A 20,881-nucleotide genomic window follows, 5' to 3' on the forward strand; every position below is an offset into this window, starting at 1 on the left:
CAATATTCTTCTTGTAAATTTTGCCCGTTGTCCTTTCTGAAACCTAACGTTCCCCCCAAAAATGATAATATTACAACTTTCCAAAAAACATGTCCCAACAATATGCAACTAAATATTGATATTTTGACTTTATTCTTTTAAAACTACAACATACTTTTGCGGGGTTTTTTTTTTCCTGTTTTCTTGTTAAATTATATTTTTAGACTCTGGTTAAATGATGCTATGATATGTTGTCATACCAGCTGTACCGGTGACCTAGTGGTTCGACTCGCCATTGGACATCACTGTGTGGAGTTTGCATGTGTTCAATTTACATAACTGACTTGTATATTAACCAAGCTACAGCCATATTATTATTGTAGCAGCTAACATGAAAACGTTGTAGTTGAAATAGATGTATCCCAATGACGTTACCACTCTTTCCACTACCGATGGGGGGTTCTGGCCCCCTGTGTGATTGTGATCTCGAAAGATTTGGGCTTTCTGTACAACCTCTGTAACATTTTTCCAGAATAGTGTACAGCATGACCTTAGCGGCTCCGCTGGATGACCTCTGTGTTTTTTTCAGGATTTTCCTGCCCAAATTCTCAGTGGCCAAGTTGCTCACCTTCCCACTGGCGGCGCAGGTCCAAGTGACAGCTGGTGTGATGTAATAAAGCACCCTCCCTCCCGGGAGACAAGTCATAAAGAGCAATATCTCATTCCATGGATTGAGATAATCTGAGGTAGATTACTGCTGGAGGACACTGAAATGTTTGTTGTATAAAAGCTGTGTTTATCAAACAATGTGTCCATAGGAAAAAAGTCTGATCCGGCAGATGGCTGATATCCATGCTTGTTCGCTCGCCATGCTAAAGGCACAGCTAGTCTGCCGCTCCTGCTCTCTAATGGGATTTTAGACTCTTCTCTCAAATGAATTATACATAGAAAAACTGGGATTATTTTACTAGCTGCTTTAATCTCTACCCCCCCCCCCCCTCAAAAAAAAATCGGCACTTGTCCCACGCTTGTGTCGCATTCACGGAAAAGCCGAGCAGCTTAGCGCTACAATCGATGAAGCCTCAGTCCACCAGAACCTGCTTGAGTTGAGCTGAAGAGCGTCGGTCTACCAATCCTGCACGAGATTTACGTCAGGTGCGCCGGTACTTACCTTCAGCGGTTGGACCTCCGATCTTCAGACTTTAGAAGGCCCCCGTCACTTCCTGACTCCACTGGAGACTTCAATACCCAGCATGCCTCACTCCCTCCAGCAGAAAAAAGGTGAGATGGCTTCTTAATTTCAAATAAAACAATTATATATATATTTTTCATTTATTCATTCAATCATCAAAAAATGTATAAAAGCTACAACTATAGACATTTTATTTTGAGAAATTTTATGTATTTATTAATATTACAAAAAATCCTGTTTATTTTAAATTCTATGAAGTATTTATGGCCATGACTTTGGTGACATTGAAGTACAGCTCAGGGATATATTCGCACTTGTTTGAAAAGGAGCAGGTCAAAGCAGAATTTAATTAATCCTACCTCCACTCTGTGGTTCAATAATTAGAATCATTTCTTCAATTCCTGGAGATGGAGAAAATGACCTTTTGGTTTGGATATAAAAGAAAAGGATATAGCTGTAAAGTGGTTAATCATCTGTAGATACCTTCTGCTGTATCATAACAATAAGAAATTATTAATTAGTAAAGTAATACATTAATAATTCACGATCATAAAATAAAAACTAACATTGCATAATCATTTTTGAAAATCATTAAAAAATAAAGATGTCATATTGGGGTTCATCACTTGTAGAGGACCTGTATTGTATGATTGTTTTTAAACCAACTTTTTAAAATATGTGTGATTGTAGAGTTCATTGAGTTCATTGTTTGTCGACCACCTATACATAAATCAATTAAAAAATAAATAGTACATGAATAAGCGAAATATGCAATAACAGAGTAAATAAAAAAATACATAATAATGTGCAAATGAATAAGAATTTCATTCATTCATTCATTCATTTTCTACCGCTTTTCCTCATGAGGGTCGCGGGGGGGTGCTGGAGCCTATCCCAGCTGTCTTCGGGCGTAAGGCGGGGTACACCCTAGACTAGTCGCCAGCCAATCACAGTTTGGTGGCAAAGTTGATACATAAACATAGAGTAGAGTATCAAACATGAGCCAGCATGCAAAGCATCGGGACACCTGACAGGCAAATGAGACGGCTGAATATCGGACAGGGTGATGGACACGCCGCATGGCCAGCACACGTTTAACACGAGCCAATTGGCTTCTTCTTTCAGGAAGGCCGCAAAAAGCTTGACTACTCGCTAGCATCACTTGAAGAACAATACACGTACATGTGTACAAATGTACACAAGCAACACATTGTGTAGTATAAGTCCTCCATGACATATGTGCAAGTACTAATCTAAGATGTGGACAGGGTCGGGTTGGGGTCGGGTTCGGGATCGGGCTCATCCCGGCCAATCCCACGCGTCTGTGTGGGATTGGAATGGCTCTAATGCTTTTTGGCTGCCGCAAAGAAAGCCACCTTTACACTAATGAAGGCAGATGTCATCTCCATCCTGGCGGCCCAATATCCAAATACAAGTTAATGCCCCGCTTCTCTCGCAGGAGATTTTAGCATATTGGAAGATTACCAGGGCGGTCGTCATGTTGCCGCATTTACTGCTCCATTTGTAGGCCCGAAGGGGGGACCAAGGTGGTTCCTGGAAACCTGAATCTGGTCTTGATGCTGCAATTTAGACCAGCGGTTCTCAACTTGTGTGGATGCTGGACCTGCCGTCACCCCTTAATTACAAGTGGAGATCACCTCTTTCATGAAAAGACATTAAAGACTAGCTAGGGCGTCTTTACCCAGCATGCCTTGCGGGTTTTCATACTATGATACCCGCATAGTCAGTGTGGTGCAGTCGGTCCTGTTGTGTGTTCCATTTCTGTTGTCTTGTTGTGTCGGTTTTGCTTGCACTACTCCATAAAAAAATAATTCCTTTCAAATTAAAAGCACAATTATTTTTGTCCAGGCAAAGACCGATTGTGTACTCTACTTTCTACATATACACTGTATCACTATATCACATACAACAACATAACAATGTTAGCAACACTAGCATAGTGAAGTGAGCTACAGTGTGAACAATACATTTGAACATCATGCTAGGTTACAGATACGTAGTTGGCAGAGCGAAACTACATTTTAAGATGTGTAGCGAAGCCTACTTTCTTTTTAAAAACAACATAATAGATGCTATATGTCACATACAACAATGTAGCATTAAAAAACGTTAGCAACACTAGCATAGTAAAGTGAGCTAACATGCTAACAATACATTTATACATCATGCAAGGTTAGCCTATTCACACAAGTAAAACAAAATAAACTCCCAGCTACCACATCTGTATCTGACTGACAGATACGTAGTTGACAGAGCGCCAAACTACATTTTAAGATGTGTAGTGAAGCCTACTTTTTTAAAATAAATTTTACTCTTATCCACTTTTGACTTTTACACTGCAACAACGTAATACATGCTATATATCACATACAACAACATAGCATTAACAAACGTTAGCAACAGTAGCATAGTGAAGGGAGCTAAAGTGCTAACAATACATTTGAATATCATGCTAGGTTAGCCTATTCCCAGAAGTAAAACAAAATAAACTCCCAGCTACCACATCTTTATCTGACTGACAGATAGTACATAGTTGGCAGAGCGCCATACTACATTTTAAGATGTGTAGTGAAGCCTGCTTTTTTTTAACAACATAATAGATGCTATATATCACATACTACAACGTAGCATTAACAAACTTTAGCAACACTTGCATAGTGAAGTGAGCTAAAGTGCTAACAATACATTTGAACATCATCAGAGCGCCAAATTACATTTTAAGATGTGTAGTGAAGCCTGCTTTTTAAAAAACAAATTTTACTTTTATCCACTTTTGACTTTTACACTGCGACAACGTAATACATGCTATATATCACATACAACAACATAGCATCAACAAATGTTAGCAACAGTAGCATAGTGAAGTGAGCTAAAGTGCTAACAATACATTTGAACATCATACTAGGTTAGCCGATTTTTCAAACTTACAGTTCCCACGCCGAAATAGTTGGCAGAGTTGCATTTTAAGATGTGTAGTGAAGCCTGTTCTTTTATTTTGTAAACTAAATGTTTTACCTATACAAGGGGCGGGTCCTTTTGTGATGTCATGAAAAGACAAGTTAGAACGCCATTTAAAAGGTCACTTTTGCATCTGAGGAGACGTTTCCTTTCTCCCCGTTAGCAAGACATTGGGGTTTGGAGAAGACCTTTTTCTGTTCCCCGTGCTCAAAGCACAAATGGACAAAAAATGCTTGCAGAAGGGGACACTTGTTTCCAATTCCAAACACAGCAAAGGCGAACCCGGCTCCTCTAAAGTGATATAGTGATAGTGATATAATCAGTGATGATAGAAGGAAGGAGGCCCATTGAGCAACATGTACTGGGACAGTTGATGGGAGTGGAGGGGGCACATTTGACTCCCCCTAACTGGTCCAAGGGAACAGGAGCTGCTTTGGAGTGCGTACAAAGCCTCCAGTGGATCCATGCAGGCACCAAACGGGTTTCCTCCAGAGGCAGGAAGTGGCTTTGTCATCCTGAAGGGGGCGCACCCACCACCCCGGCCCCACCTGAGCCACGCGTGGAAAATTCCAGCGAGTCACATTTACGGGCCGCATTCCTGCCTGATGAAAACTCTTGATTCCACACGCTTTGATTTCTACAAATTGGAATTCCGGCCAAGCAGCACGCCCTGGCTCCGCCTCTCACCTTGATGCCCGAGTCAAGGTTGTTCATGCAGACAAAAGTGAGAGCTGGAAGACCAGTGCAGTCAGACAGCACGTATGCGCGCGTGGCTTTCTAAGTGCATGAAAGACTTTTGTCGTGGTTTTTATCACCTGGTCATCTTAACTGACATGGCACCTGAGGATGTGTTTTCACTTGTTTAATGCAATTGGAACAATCAAATCCCACACACGACAATCATGCAGGCTGCAAGAACGTGCATTGACAAGTATATACAATAACATTAGGCACAGAAATGTAACTGCAGTGCCCTAAAAATGTAAAGAAAGTTTGTATTTGAGGCTGTTACATAAAACCAAGCCTCTATTAGTAGTAGTATTATTGTAAAGTCATCATCATATACAGTATTTGTATATTAGGTACACATGCACAATCTAAGGCGGTGGGGACCACATACTGAAATTTATCGGGCGAGAGGCGGGGTACACCCTGGACTGGTGGCCAGCCAATCACAGGGCACATATAGACAAACAACCATTCACACTCACATTCATACCTATGGACAATTTGGAGTCGCCAATTAACCTAGCATGTTTTTGGAATGTGGGAGGAAACCGCAGTACCCGGAGAAAACCCACACAGAACATGCAAACTCCACACGGAAATGGCCGAGAGTGGAATTGAACTCGGGTATCCTCGCTGTGAGGTGTGCTAACCACTGGCGCGCCATGCAGCCAAAAAAAATTTTAAATGTAAATATTAGTGAAAACTATACAACTGAACACAAAATGCATTTTTTAAATGAAACTTTTTATTATTACGGGAGGAAAAATCCACCCCACTACCACCACCATATTTTACTGTTGATTTGATGTTCCTTTTCTGGAATGCCGTGTCAGGCCAAAGTATTTTCCCAAAGTTAAAAATGTTCTGAGACGAGCCTTCTTTTTGTTCAGCAATGGTTTTGGTCTTGGAACTCTGCTATGCAGGCCGTTTTTGCCCAGTTTCTTCCTTATGGTGGAGTCATCACTGACCTTAACTGAGGCAAGTGAGGCCTGCAGTTCTTTCGATGTTGTTGTGGGGTCTTTTGTGACCTTTTGTATGAGTTGTCACTGCACTCTTGGGGTCATTTCGGTTGGCCAGCCACTACTGGGAAGGCTCAACACTGTTCCACGTTTTCACCATTTGTGGATAATGGCTCTCACTGTGGTTGGCTGGAGTCCAAAGCTTATATTTTCTCCTTTAATAATAAAAAAGTTTCATTTAAAAACTGCTTTTTGTGTCCAGTTGTGTTGTCATTGACTAATATTTACATTTGTTTGACGGTCTGAAACATTCAAGTGTGACAAACGTGCAAAAAATAAACCAGGAAACACCTTTTCACACCACTCTATGCACATAAATGCTGGACATGTGGAACTGTGAACTGATTATGTGATGCACTCAATTGTAATCTGATGCATGTTCAAATGAAATTAAACCATTACTGTTACCATTACCATAAATTAAACTAGCAACGGGTGCGCCTATGGTCCTCCCGTCTAAAAGTTAATTTGTATTATATAAACGTTTGTTTTGATTTTGTGATTTTTACTCACCTTTTTTTCTTGTAAAGATTGGATTATGGATTGTAAAGCATCCATAGGAATGAAACACACATTTGTCCAATTAGATGATAAAGTCATTGCCGTATCTTTGTAGCTGTCATCATACTAGCGTGATGTTTGTAATATTTTGGTCTTTTATCTACCTCCTACCTCACTGGCTGGTGTTTTTCAATGAATAAAAAGCTGAGTGTCCCATAACAGAAAAGGTGGAAGTGATGAAAAAGCCAAGAAGTCAAGTGCAGGCTAATGAAGTCAAAGAGAGATGATGATGGGACAAAAGAGGACAGCCACTGTGGCCTGCCAGTGGTAAAAAAAAAAAAAAAAAAAAAGAAAGTACAAATATGAAAAGAAAAGTGTTTTAAAGCGAGGAACTTAAGAAAGAGAAGAGAGAGAGGAAAAAAAAAAAGGCACCGGGTCGCTAACAGCGTTATCTGTTTGGGTGTTACAGCCGGGTTGCATCATGCCTCTCAGAACAAAAACTCCACACTCACATCTTTGCTGACAATGAACACTGAAGTTGGCAGAAATTTGCTGCCAAACGAGACAAAAGTGTGCAGTTTGTGTGCGGGGAGGGAAGAAAAAAAAAAAAAAAGTGAGGCAACCTCCGGGCCTGAGGCTTTTGTCAATGGGCATTTCTATTGGGTCAGCTAGCAAGCAGCAGGCAGTCGAACCAACAACCAATCTTATTGGCATCCATACCTGCACGCACTTTGTGACATTTCATGACCTTTGCGAGGCTGGGTGCTGATCTCAGACCTCCATGCTCAAGCTGCACTCTCATTTAAAAGGCCCGTCATGTCGTTAGAGTCCCGGTTTGAACAAACGCAGCCTTCTATCCCAAAATTCTTTGTGTCCTTTTTACCTTACAAGTGCAGGTTTTGTGGTTTGAATCGTTTCTACGCCAAATGCCTTGCCGCTAACACGCAGGAACATGTGAAGGCTCGTCCCTCTCCCGTTTAACCACAGCACCTTTCACACAGACAATACATTACACTGCAGCACAGAACGGGAACGAGTGGGTTGTCCAGGCATCGTAGCCGTTACAGAGTCGGAACATGAACTTTCAACACTCGCTCCTCCCTTCCTGTTGTCTTGAAAGCAATCGTCGCTGTCCGTTGAGCAATTTAGAGCTCGTGGCAATGAGTGACTTCCTTGCCTTCTCCATCCGAAACAGGCAAATACAAATAAAGGACCCTGATGTCCCATCTTTATGGAACCTCGCTGTGAAAGAGGCCCTGACTTGTAGAAAGCACTTTCTCACTCCTACAAAAGGCCCTGAACAGGGAGAAAGGGAGAGAAAAAGACAGAAAAGGAGAAGAAGGAGGAGAAAGAATAGAAAGGAGACCAAGAAGACAAAAGAGAAGAAGATTTGTAGCGTTCGTCATCTCATCTTTCTGAAGTCTGAGTGAAAGTACAGTACACATGTGCCTCTAAACTCCTGGATGGTTTGTGGCCGTGCATTATGCATAACACCCCCTACACACACACGCACACGCACACACACACACACACACACACATCCCCCGAGTGGATTGAAATAAAGTTGACGCTGCTCTTTGTTTAGACTCTTTATTTGGCTGTGCTGAATCGGGGATTGCTGCACGAGCGTGCGTCTTAATTATTTTGGAGGCGTTTTTTTTTTTTTTACCCGCCCCTCCTCCTCCCCTCCCCAGTGGTTTGTTTACACCTGGAGTGTTTTTTAGCGGGATGCCGGATGCAGATGGGCGGATGCTCGGGCATTCCTCAGGGGGAATGTCAGTCGCATTACAGCGGCGTGCGTCAGCACACAAAGGGTTAAGGTTTTTTGGTTTTTTTTTTGTTTTTTTTTTGCAGGCTGCGTCTTGTTCATTTGGGTCATGTAACGCTGCTTAATGAGGAGTAGGAGGGGGAGGAGGAGTAGGAGGAAGAGGAGGCTGCTCACGCCAGTTTAACATCTCCTATTGATCATTACGGGATGCGTTGTTTCATCTGCTTAAAGTCAAGAAATGCATCAAATCCGTTCTTATCAAGGCTGGAAACGGAACAGACACTCGCTTTTAGCCAAGAAACACACGGAAAGACGCCATAGTGACCATATTCCGACACCGGGATTGACAAAATGCATTTTAGAAATGAAATGTTTCATTATTAAGGGAGGAAAAAGTCCAAATCTCCATGTCCCTGTGTGAAAAAGTGATTGCCCCCTAACGCTAATAACTGGTTGGGCCACCATTAGCAGCAACAACTGCAATCAAGTGTTTGTGATAACTTGCAATGAGTCTCTTACAGCGCTGTGGAGGAATTTTGGCCCACTCATCTTTGCTGAATTGTTGTCATTCAGTCACATTGGAGGCTTTTCCAGCATGAAGCCTTTTTAAGGTTCTCAATAGGATTCAGGTGAGGACTTGGACTAGGCCACTTCAAAGTCTTCATTTGGTTTTTCTTCATTCATTCAGAGGTGGACTTGGTGGTGTGTTTTGGATCATTGTCCTGCTGCAGAACCCAAGTTGGTTTCAGCTTGAGGTCACCAACAGATGGCCGGACATTCTCCTTCAGCAGAATTCATGGTTCCATTTATCACAGCAAGTCTTCCAGGTCCTGAAGCAGGAAACCAGCCCAGGACCATCACACTACCACCGCCATATTTTACTGTTCTATTATGTTCTTTTTCTGAAATACGGTGTTACTTTTACACCAGATGGCATGGGACACACACCTTCTAAAAAGTTCACCCTTTGTCTCAGCAGACCACAGAGTATTTTCCCAAAGGTGTTTTCTGGCCAAATTGGGACGAGGCTTTTGGTCTTGGAACTCTGCCATTCAGCCGGTTTTTGCCCAGTGTCTTTCTAATGGGGGAGTTATGAACACTGACCTTAAGTGAGGCAAGTGAGGCCTGCAGTTCTTTGAAGATGTTGTTGCAGGGTCTTTTGTGACCTCTTGGATGAGTTGGCGTTGGGGTCTCTTGGGGTCATTTTGGTTGGTCGGACACTCCTGGGAAGGTTCACCACTGGCTGGAGTCCTAAAACAAATGGCCTCATAACCTTTTCGACACTGATACTGTAGATCTCAATTTATCTCAGTGAAGATGGGTTGTGTTGGGGGGTTGGGGGGGGGTGTACTTTTTCCACTTAGAGCCATGTAGGTTTGGATTTTTTCCCTCCCTTAATATTTTTTTTTTTTTTAACTGCAAAAATAGTATTTTCCACACATTCATTTATTTGTAGTGGTTTAACAACAATTTCAAATATTGAAATAAAAATTGTACCCTCTCATATTGAACAAAATAACTAAATAAAAATAATTACAACCTGATTTCCCCCTGTGAGTCTCGCCAACCTGGGCGAGTTGGCTCCGCTGCCCTGGTCCTGCGCTCTGACAACCAACTATGATATATTTTTTTCTGCAGAATCTACTCCATAAAGTCAAAACCAAGGTATTGCAACTGAATCTGCATACTTCAAACTACAAACATAATAATAACATCTGCAGCATTTTCATTATTACATTGTGCAGGTGTGCCCATAAAAGCTTCCTCATAAGTTAAACGAATCCCAATTTGCATGACTTTGAGAGGACAGATGTAACATATCCACAAGCAAATAAGTATTTGGGAACTGAATCTGTCCTGTTTGTGGCCCCACAGCCCAGCAAATGTTGCTGCTGTGCCAGGGAGCCGACGGGACGAGAAAAGAGGGGGAATCCCTGCTTTGGAATCACCACAAGCAAAGTTTCCACGGTGAGTCATTTTGGTAGTAAGTTTACTACAAACCGCTCCACTACTCATTATGCACTTCTATGATTGTCACTTAACATTGTGGCGGGCTTAAAAGTGACCAAACAACACAAACGTGGTGAAACGTTGAGAATAAAAGTTTATTCTGGGAGATTTTAGCTACGAATATATTCACTACATTTACAGTATGTGCTTTGTAGGAAAAGAAAGACACAAAATAGAAAATATTACAACTTGCAGTTCCACTAAATGATTGAACTCCCATTTTTTTAAACAGTGGTCATTAGCTGCACTGAGCTATGATTTTTTTGTTTTTATTTATTTTGTTATAAAATGCAATTGTATAAAGTTTGCAAATCAACAGCATTTACAATGAGAGTTGCATGATTTTGAGTGCAAATGTGAAAAATAAAATTATTTGGAAAAATTTTACAAAAAAATATATAAAATAAAAGTGTTCTAAATATGATGGAAACACGGTAGGGCATGAAAAGACACTTAAAATTAAAAATTCCTTGCAAAACAATTGAAGTCGTTATGCTGCCATGCTTGCAGATCAATGATGCGTTCACGGGCATGCAACAAGTACAATAACGCTCTACAAAAGTCAGACACATCCAAGGAAAGATAGAGAGTCTTAAATTTTTTTAAAAAAAAGGCTATTTTTGGCGATCACAAACCCCCAGTGAAGACTCGACGTGCGGGTGGCGAGAAGCCAATGAAGCAGAAGAAGCTAATGAAGGTAATGAAGCTAATGAAGACTTCAGCCCGAATGCGTTCAGGCTCTGCTCTTATGTGACAACTACTTCTCAGAAGCTCCACGGGGGGGGCGGGGCTTCAAGACGGTGACGTTAACAGACTTTGGACTGAACCAACAGCACAGGGGATTCCGGGCTAGAGAGTTAAAGTGTACTTCGTTATTTTAAGTCAAAATACTAATTTTAAAGCAAGCTAGTGATCGGCGGTGTGTTTAGAGGAGCGTTAAGAACTATGTTAGTAAAAAAATACAAATGAGAAGACTTTAAAAGTGACAAATTGAGGCCAAAGAAAGATCGGTGTCCTCTCCTTCGCCAGGAGACGTTGGTACGGTCCCGGGCTCAAATTCCGAGAATTGAGCTGGTGTGATTCTTAGAACTGGTCTTCTTAGAAGTGGTGATGCAAGAAGTTTCTAGGAAAGCGCTACCAGGTGATTTTTAAATTTCACTTTTTTTCATTCTAATTTAGCGGCAGCTTGTTGTGTCGCGAATGTAACGTTTGCTGTGCTCTTGCCGGACACGCTCCGCGGGACTCCGCGAGCTCCGGAGCGATGACAGGAGGCGCGGCGTGCCGGAGCTGTCAGAGCCGACACCCCAGCTCCGGCACGCCGCGCGCGCGGCTCTCCTCCGCTGCAGACACCGGGTCCTTGGCGGCTCAGTGGCCGCCTTGGGGTGCGCATGAGACGGCTGCAGCGAGGCCCGAAGTGGGGCTTGGGTGCACGGTTGTTGTTTAATGCTGCTGTCATTCCAACTTTGCTCTTTGGCAGGTTACCGATTTTAGTCTATGTACTTGTGTGTATTTGAATATTCTATATCTTTAAAAATGACACTGTTGCGTATTTATGAATGACGCTGCTGCTTGTTCCGGTGGTTTCTCTTCAAAAAAAGTCCCATAAAAAGTGTCCTGCATGTTTAACTTTTTAGTGTCGCCTCATGTCAACAGTGACAAGTTATCGTTTACATTACAAATATGTAAAAGTACACGCAGTACTAGACGGTCATGTATTAAAAAAAATGAAAGGTACTGTAAATAATATGCCAGACAAGTTTGGTTTTTGAAACTGCTTGGGGAAAAGGTTAATGTTTTTCCACGGGTGAAAACATCACGAAAAAATTGTAAATCACAGCTCTTCGTTTACACAGAATGACTGGAAATGTGTAAAAAAAATATATAATAATGTTGTTGTGCTGCTTTTAAAAAGTCAAATCGGATTTAAATTTGCCTGTAATCGTTAAATTGCACGTTTTTTTAAATTAATTTGCTTCATGTCACTTTTCATACAAATGTTTGTTTGTTTTTTTGGCTGAACGTACAGTTGAAACAATACAACAATATTTCCAAATGATGCTGCAATGACTGAAATTAGATCAACCTTCGTCTTGTCTGCGTATTGCATGTAAAAAGTTGATTTATTACAGAATTCTGTCACGCACTTTGCCTTTCCGGCCAATAAGCTCGCTCTCCAGTTTTTAATTCATTTAAATAATTTGTTGTCCTCATCTGTCAGGCTGCGTTTCGCTCAAAGAGAAAGTAGAGGGGGGCTTGGGGGGGGGGGTCAGAAGGGTGTAAATTTAAATGTCTAAACAGGCTTTAGTTTAACCAAATGGCGCCATCTTCTGGCTGCTTGCTGAACATTCTCTCGTCATGGCTTAATTCCATGTCATTAAGATGTAACTACATCCTGTGAAATGTGTAACTTTTAAGGTAAACAAAGTGTTTGTGTTTCCAGAAGTCTGCAAGATGTCTTGCGCAGCAGACAGCTGCATACAGTTCACGCGCCACGCCAGCGACGTTCTGCTCAACCTGAACCGCTTGCGGAGTCGGGATATTCTCACCGATGTCACCATCCTGGTCAACAGGCAGCAGTTCCGTGCTCACAAGACGGTTCTCATGGCTTGCAGGTGTGTGCTCCTTGTGTTCGGACTCTTGTCCCGCATCCTGGCAGATGTCTGATGTTTGTGTTTGTCGTGTTCTCAGTGGGCTGTTTTACACCATCTTCACCGACTCCCACAAGTGCAACCTTAACGCAATCAGCCTGGACCCGAAAGTGGACCCGGAGGGCTTCGCCATCCTGCTGGAGTTCATGTACACGTCCCGTCTGACGCTCAAGGAGAGTCTGATCATGGCCATTATGAACACTGCCATCTACCTGCAGATGGACCATGTGGTGGACACCTGTCATAGATTCATCAAATCCAGGTTCGTAGATTTGATATCTCTAGAAATCACATTTTAGGACACAGGTGCTTCATGGTGTCTCTTCTTCCGCAGTGATCCGACTGCCAAGCTTCCCAGAGATGAGTTCCTGGTCAGTCCTCTAGTTTTGTCTCAGGACATCCACGCGTATCGCCCTCATGATGTGGTTGATACTTTGCACAGCCGCATGGCTCCGTTCAGGGATGCGAGACCTTATAGCGCCACCGTGCTCAACGGAGTCAGCACACCCAGCAACTACCATCTCTATGGGCAGTTCCCCATGCCAGGATTCCCTTTCCCTCTCTGCAAGCTGACAGATGCCAAAAACACATTTGCAGACCTCTCTCGGAGCGGGATTCACCACAAGCACCCTCTCGACGGTGCCGCCGTCAGCAGGGCTGAGTACGCCCGAGCGGTTGGTTCCTCCGCATCCTCCAGCATCCTTCATGCCACCAACTTCGCTCCCAGGGAGGTGGGGCGAGATGAAGATATGAGGAAGGAAAGCCACGAGGGAATCAACCTTCCCGTTGGCCTCAGTGCGAGGAAGCGCGTCTTCCCCGTGTTGACCCTGGAGCACCACAAAGACAAAGACCACACTCCGCCGGCTGAGGGGGAGCTGATCCATCATCACTACCCACTTGGAATCTCCGCTGCTGGACGCAAGAGCCTCATGAGCAGCCCGCAAAGCCCACTCAAATCGGACTGCCAGCCAAACTCCCCGACAGAGTCTAGCAGCAGCAAGAATGCCGGTCTCTCGCAGGCGGCCTCAGGCGCCCAGGCTCCGCCGGGTACTCAGGACCCCAAAGCTCGAAACTGGAAGAAGTACAAGTTCATAGTGCTGAACCAGAGCGCAAAGGAGGAGGAGGCCAGCCTGCGGGACCCTGGGTTGTGCTCCCCTCAGCGCCTCGGCCTGCAGTCGTATCTACATCCCGGGGACTCTGAGAATCTTGAGTCCCAAACCACAAGGAAGAGTATCGAGGATCATCCTGTACCGCAGACCAGCCGGCTTAACAACATCATCAGCAGGTAAGCAGTCATTCATGGTGTAAAGTCTTAAATCACGTCAGGCAATTATCATTGTCTTTTGTAAAAGCGAAAGTTAGCAAGGAGGGACTCTGTGTCCCTGAGGTGGACCAGGACAATCCGTGCTTAGATTCCAGCTCACTTATGAGCAGGAGAAAGCTGGTCAAGGAATGGAAGTTTATCATAATGTTTTGTCTTGTCTGAAGTGCACTGGAGGGGTCACTGCGAAATGTCGAGGGTCACCCGTCACGCTACCTGAACCGCCTCAACTGCTCATCATGCGGCTCCCAGTCTCCGCAGCACTCTGAAGTCTGCCCATCCAGGTCACGATTGGCTGAGGACATGGCCGAACTTCACTCCGAGTATTCTGACTCCAGCTGTGGTGAGTCGCCAATCGTACAAAAAAAAAAAGACATGGCATCAATCTGAAACGTACGGCGCGTAATTCACATCCGCTCTTTTTCACCTGAACAGAAAACGGCACCTTCTTCTGCAACGAATGCGACTCAAAGTTCGCCGAAGAGGAAGCGCTCAAGCAGCACACGCTCCAAGTCCATAGCGACAAGCCGTACAAGTGCGACCGCTGCCAGGCCGCCTTCCGCTACAAGGGGAACCTCGCCAGCCACAAGACTGTCCACACCGGTGCGCCAGATCAGGAAGCCTCGGTCCATTTTGTCCATTTTGTTCCGTTGCTAACCTACTGTGATTTTTTTTTTTTTTGTAGGAGAGAAACCGTATCGCTGCAACATCTGTGGTGCTCAGTTCAACAGACCAGCCAACCTCAAGACTCACACTCGCATCCACTCAGGAGAGAAGCCATACAAATGCGAGACCTGCGGGGCTCGTTTTGTACAGGTGAGCCTCTTACTTTGTTTGGCTTTACAAAGTGCGGTAGTAGTAACGTTTTTAATAGTAACGGCAAATACTTAAACCCTAGACCAGGGGTGGGCAAACTACGGCCCGGGGGCCACATCCGGCCCGCCAAGTGTTTGAATACGGCCCGTCCGTTCTTTCCAAAGTATTTCATTTAAACTCAACATACGAACTGGCATCATGGCTTGAGCCAACCTTTTGATGGTTTTATCAATTTTGTTATTTGATGTGGTCTGTTGTTTACAAAGTGCTCCTGAAAAAAGGGACACAAGCATAATGATGATGATGATAATGATAATAATAATAATAATAAATTTTAAAATATTTAAATATAAAATATTTAAATAAAAATATTTACATATAAAATATTTAAATAAAAATATTTACATATAAAATAATAAATAATAATAGCAGATTGCATGACACTTTTACAGATACAATAATACCAGGTGGACTGTTACGTGTAAAATATATAGTCTGCCCCCCCCCCCCCCCCCCCCCCCCGTTTTTGCTAAATCAATGCGGCCCGCGAGTCAAAAAGTTTGCCCACCCCTGCCCTAGACGCTTACTGTAGCACCAAGATTGAGACTTTAGACTTTTGATGATTGAAACTACCTCGCCGCCACAGTCTTGGGTCTGCTGCAGAGACACGGGTACCAACCGATGGATGGTTTTACTGCCTCCTGCATCAACCCAGCCATTTCCCACCTTTGGAGTAGTATCAGAGGCAGGGACGGCACTACAGTGATGTCTAATTTAACACCCGACAGACCGCCCTGTTGTGTTGAAAGCCACTGTCTGACAAATATTTGATTGCACGTCTCATCTGGTTCCGGGATACCCGTGTAAAAGTGTTAACGGCAATATCTCAGGAGAACTTTATTGAGTTCTGCATCAAAGACAAAGATGAATGAATACTGGAAATTCTCTCTGGTACCATTTTCCAGTAAACGAGACACAATCAACCAAGAGTTTCCTCCTAGGGTGGCTTAGCGCTCCCTTCGAGGTAAGGTGAGAAGTACTGTCACCCAGGAGAAAGTCAGAGTAGAGCCAGATGAGGTGGTTGGGGCATCTGGTAAGGATGCCTGCCAGATGGCTCCCAGGGGGAAGTGTTCAAGGCACTTCCAACCGGTAAGGGACCTCAGGGAAGACCCAGGACTCGTTGGAGGGCATCTCAGGGTCCACAGGGAGGAATTGGATGAAGCAGCCAGGGAGAAGAAAGTTCTCTGCTTAGGCTGCCGATTACAGATAAGCCAAAAGAATGGGTGCATGGTTACTAACTTAACGTTTGTTGCCAGGTTGCCCATCTCCGCGCCCACGTTCTTATCCACACGGGCGAGAAGCCATACCCTTGCGAGATCTGCGGGACGCGCTTCCGTCACCTGCAGACGCTGAAGAGCCACCTGCGCATCCACACCGGCGAGAAGCCCTACCATGTAGGTACCATCGCTACCCGGTCTCTCTGACACCATCTAGTGTTAACATTGTGTCATCGCGCTTTGCTTCCAGTGTGAGAAATGCAACTTGCACTTCCGCCACAAGAGTCAACTACGACTGCACCTGCGGCAGAAACACGGCGCCATCACCAACACTAAGATCCAGTACCGCGTGTCTGCCGTCGACATGCCCACTGACCTGACCAAGGCCTGTTGAGCCCGCCCTTGGGAGGGGCATCGCTGTGAGGACAGAGGCTAACTTGACCCGCCTCCCTTTTGACGTGTACAATCATCCAAAACGTTAGTGCCACACTGTGTTCATTGGACAAATCAAATTGGCCGTGTTACGCCACGCTTGTAAAACAAATGAAAAACGGGTTTCCACTTCATGTGAACGTAGAGCCGCAGCCGGCATCTTAGTCACTTTATGGTTTCTATATGAATAGATCTATATAAGTATGTATGTACGTGTTTCTAAGCTTTGAAGGTACCCATATAAAGCTTTATTTTGTCGAAGAACGGAATGTAAAAAAAATTGTGATTTTTAAGGTGAAAAAAAAAACAGTATTTTATATCAGAGAAATTACTTTTCTGAGAATATTGACTGACGGGTGGTACGTATATTTTAAAAATAACACGTGTACAGATTCATCTATACATTTTTAAGTGGAAATGTGAGAAGAGGTCTTGGGTTTTGTCCGTTAAAAAAAGAAAAAAAACATATCAGAGAAGCGCTGCTGTCTGACTGCTTATGCATGAGCTGCTCCCTTGAGGGCGACTGTACTATAAACATTGTGACATACTATTGTGTATTTATACATATCTGTGGGATTGTCCTCTGCTGGCAGAGCCAATCATGGATGTTAAAATTGCATTTCAAGGTTTGTTATGACTGAGAAAATATTTTGCTTCTAATGTATTTGTATAGTTGTGTTTTTTGTTCTTTTTCTTTTCTTTTGAAGGTTTACAGTTCTGGTCGTTGTTATCTATCCTGGCGTACAGTTGTGTAATTGTTGCTTTGTACATACACTGTGGATTCAATGTGCCTTTTCTCCATGGCGACAGAATTCCTCTCCAGCTCTGTTAAGGTACAACACCCTCCCTTCTGTGTGTATGAATGTGTGTGTGTTTTTTCAATGCTCGTCACCAACCTGAAAAACATGCAAAATACTTCACTGTAAATTTTCAGGACATGTTTTTGGATTGGATTTTCTATCTGAATTGAGACTATTGTACAATGTCCTTGATGTATGAATGTAAAATAAAGGTAATGGATTTCTATGTATCCACACGAGCGGCGACGTCTTTATTTGCGCATTAAAAGCACGGCCCAAACTGCATAAATGCTCACGGCTGCGCACGGAAGGTGAAAAGAAGTTGGGAAAGACACAAAAACCTCAATCAGTAAAGCAGTGTTCTGTTGTAAGTCAGGTTCAGTATTTCCCCTGTGGACCGTATCTGTGGCGGTCCACAACAAACATGTTAAACACATTCAAGTAATCTTTTGCCGTTTTGAATATTGCAGCTTCACTTTATCATGGTTTTTCCAAACGATATTAATAAATCATGCTGTTTTGTATAAGTAACAAATTTGCATCTTTAAATAAATTAAAAAAATACAATTAACTACATTTTTAAATGTTTTAAAATTCTATTTTTCCTCATTATTGTAATCCTCATTCATACTTTTTCTCATTAAAATGTTTTTTTCCTCAATAGAGGAAAAAAAAACTTATTCTTGTAAAATTAGTTTTTTCCAATTCTACCTAATTAATTAATTTAAAAAAAATAATTTCCCATGTTTTGACTTTACACTTGTAATATAAGATTTTCCCCAACCTACTGTAATTTTGCAACAATGACAAATTCTTTTTTTTTTTTTCTTTACTTTAATAACTTTAACACTGGTTGTTTGTCTATATGTGCCCTGTGATTGGCTGGCGACCAGTCCAGGGTGTACCCTGCCTCTTGCCCAAAGGCAGCTGGGATAGGCTCCAGCACCCCCCCACGGATAAGCAGGATAAACGGTAGAAAATGAATGAACTTTAACACTGTATTTCAACCGTATGCTACTAAAATGAGGTTATTTTACTTTATATCACACTATACTCATAAAATTGTGACTTTTTCTTCTTTGTTTCCAGTTGTGTTTCAATATTTTGATGTTATTCTTGTAAAATTACTATTAAAGCTTCCATTTTTGCTATTTTTTGTTAAATTATATTTTTAGTATGTAGCCAATAACAAAAAATGTCACTGGCTGCACTTGGGACACCCGTATTCTTGCTTATTTTTGTTTTGCTTTCATTTTGCTCACTATTTTCTAATGCATCATGGCCAGTTGTGCAAATTATCCCCCTAACCCACCACACCACAAATAGACTGCAGTCCTGTGGGAAACAATGAAGCACGTACTGTATGACAGTTATTTATAAAAGCCACATATACAGTAGGTGCTATGCGGTTGGATTTATTTATAGATCGGGACTTCACAGCCATGTCAAAATAAGTAACTTGTCAAAAAGCATCCCCTGAGGTGTGACATTTTGTATCTTTATTTGCTACAAATGCAGTCATTTACAAAATAAGAACCAAAATAAAGTCACATGACAAATTGTCTTTTTTTCTTTGAAAAAGGTGAACTAATAAAGTTATGCTTCAACATAACGCTGACAAGTGATGCTTTTCTTTCCCGTGTGAAATAAAATTGGGAATATTTTGTCTAATAATAACAATAATAACAACAACAAAGAAGTCCTGTGTGGTGGAAACAATAAGGGTTGAGGAGAAACATATTTTTTTGAACCCTCACCCGGCGAGTCATCACTGCTTCTGCTGCATGGCTTCTTTGCGCGCGGCGTCCTGGAGGAGCTGAGTGTCCACTTCGTCGGCGGGCAGCTGCACGTAGCGCACCACCGAGCCGCGGATGAAACAGTTTTTAACGGACAACTGATGGAAAACAGACAAGGGTGTGACGTGGACCTCAGAGGTTTCGATGATGTGCATCGCCACATTTTGTTGGGAGAGCGTCACAACAATACAGAAGTATACTAGAAATATTTTTTCCTCGCATTACATACGCAGTGTTTCCCATACACTCATTTATGCGTGGCGGCCCACCACACATACATTTGGACCGCCACAAATAAATGACGATAAATCTAGCTAATCACGCTCGTGCACCACTATTTGTATGTGCTCACTTTATTAGGCACACAATCTTTTGACATCACATTCAAGAGCAGCAGCTAAGATTTCCACAGATAGTCAGGCTTTTTATTTCAAAGTGTAAGCAGCATCAGTTAATCATGCTTATCAGTGTGTTTTTAGGAATAAGCTTAGAGATATAATAACAGCACAAATAAAATATTTACAGTTCAATATAATCAACTGCTTTGTCGTGAGCTTGCGTGTGCTGTGTCATGATAACGTACCATGTGTGGATATTTCTCTGGGTCTGTCACGCTAATGTCTGTGAGCTTGATGTTCAGGTACTGAAACACAGAGAGAAAAAAAACATTCTTAGTCCAACGCTTGCTGTCATTTACTGCAACAAATCACCACCAAAGTCTCTAAAAATATTGGCATTAACAGCTATGGCTTTGGGAAACCTGATGTATTTTCTTATTAACGCCTCAAGATGGCAGCGTTTGAGGTATCACCAGTGGTCAGTGGTTTAAGTGCACTTTAAAATGTTGCCACTCAGCTGTTGGCGTTACCCTTACATCTGCATTAGGCTGTCAGTGGACTGGAGTTTTGAATAGCCACATATAATTAAAACAATGTTAATAATAAAAGACATCATACCTGGTCAACTGAATGAAGAGTTCCACATATGCTGGAAAAGTAGAGACAAACGAGATGTAGTTCAGTACTAGCTTGTAAGCAAAATGCAGCACGTGCAGTGATCAACATTAAGAACGTGTTAGCTTCAATAGCCGTCAGTGACTCACAAAGTGAATTATCATTTTAAAAGCCAGGATAAGTGCCACGGCATGTATAAATAAGGCTCACCTCAGGTCGTTCTTTAGCTCCACCACCACATCTTTGCCCACCAGGGACTTGAAGAACGAGTAGAAAAGCTGGAATTGAAAACGACAGAACAACGTTAGCCTAGCTGCGAGCTAAAGGTGGAAGTCGCGTTTAGCTCGTAAACAAAGCAACACATTAACCTCCGGCTAACTTAAAGGTTTAAATTTATATCACAAAGAATATACAACGACCGTCAATTCATTCATTCGTGCTGTTTACTCGCCATTGTTGCTACTCCGGTTTGAGTTTTCCGGCGTTCGGTCTGATGTCAGTGACGCTCTCGTGACGTCATTTACACGCGACAGAATATGGATTGGTTGAGCGATCCAATGATAGTAGCTTGATGATAGACGCCTCACCGAGCGCTGAGCCGTACGAGCTTGGAAAATGTACTTACTTTCATAAAATAAATTTAAATCAATTTCGTTTTTTA

The 20,881-nt window shown here is 42.7% G+C and overlaps 2 protein-coding genes across 4 annotated transcripts; one reads left to right on the forward strand and one right to left on the reverse strand.

Annotated features, from left to right (window-relative positions):
- The first annotated feature begins 976 nt into the window (after positions 1 to 976).
- Positions 977 to 17,714, forward strand: bcl6aa (BCL6A transcription repressor a). 3 transcript variants are annotated; one of them, XM_058073789.1, is made up of 10 exons: positions 977 to 1,260; positions 10,043 to 10,135; positions 12,618 to 12,789; positions 12,866 to 13,087; positions 13,160 to 14,110; positions 14,314 to 14,489; positions 14,582 to 14,749; positions 14,832 to 14,962; positions 16,279 to 16,416; positions 16,490 to 17,714. In XM_058073789.1, the coding sequence occupies exons 1-10, from the start codon at positions 1,233 to 1,235 to the stop codon at positions 16,631 to 16,633; spliced, it is 2,223 nt and encodes a 740-aa protein (XP_057929772.1). In that variant the 5' UTR covers positions 977 to 1,232; the 3' UTR covers positions 16,634 to 17,714. The 3 variants fall into 3 exon arrangements, with proteins under 3 accessions (XP_057929772.1, XP_057929774.1, XP_057929773.1); XM_058073791.1 differs by lacking the exons at positions 977 to 1,260; positions 10,043 to 10,135 and adding an exon at positions 11,127 to 11,318 and having other exon boundaries at positions 12,621 to 12,789; XM_058073790.1 differs by lacking the exons at positions 977 to 1,260; positions 10,043 to 10,135 and adding an exon at positions 11,141 to 11,318.
- Positions 17,715 to 18,841: 1,127 nt separating this feature from the next.
- smx5 lies at positions 18,842 to 20,770 on the reverse strand. Its single transcript, XM_058073437.1, has 5 exons — positions 20,672 to 20,770; positions 20,431 to 20,498; positions 20,224 to 20,254; positions 19,851 to 19,910; positions 18,842 to 19,365 (listed from the first exon to the last, which is right to left on the reverse strand). Exons 1-5 carry the CDS (start codon positions 20,672 to 20,674, stop codon positions 19,240 to 19,242), a joined length of 288 nt encoding a protein of 95 aa, XP_057929420.1. The 5' UTR covers positions 20,675 to 20,770; the 3' UTR covers positions 18,842 to 19,239.
- Positions 20,771 to 20,881: the final 111 nt, after the last annotated feature.

Source organism: Doryrhamphus excisus, chromosome 5 (genome assembly GCF_030265055.1).
Source record: "Doryrhamphus excisus isolate RoL2022-K1 chromosome 5, RoL_Dexc_1.0, whole genome shotgun sequence".
NCBI classification, from domain to species: Eukaryota; Metazoa; Chordata; class Actinopteri; order Syngnathiformes; family Syngnathidae; genus Doryrhamphus; species Doryrhamphus excisus.

What these genes read in the sequence shown, in the direction of transcription:
- bcl6aa (XM_058073789.1), top strand. Translation starts at nt 1,233, where the DNA reads ATGCCTCACTCCCTCCAGCAGAAAAAAG. An exon ending in CTCCCTCCAGCAGAAAAAAG is followed by an intron (nt 1,261 to 10,042) that starts GTGAGATGGCTT and finishes GTGGCCCCACAG; the next exon opens with CCCAGCAAATGTTGCTGCTG. An exon ending in CATAGATTCATCAAATCCAG is followed by an intron (nt 13,088 to 13,159) that starts GTTCGTAGATTT and finishes CTTCTTCCGCAG; the next exon opens with TGATCCGACTGCCAAGCTTC.
- smx5 (XM_058073437.1), bottom strand. An exon ending in GAGCTAAAGAACGACCTGAG is followed by an intron (nt 20,255 to 20,430) that starts GTGAGCCTTATT and finishes CTACTTTTCCAG; the next exon opens with CATATGTGGAACTCTTCATT. An exon ending in CAGAGAAATATCCACACATG is followed by an intron (nt 19,366 to 19,850) that starts GTACGTTATCAT and finishes GTTTTCCATCAG; the next exon opens with TTGTCCGTTAAAAACTGTTT.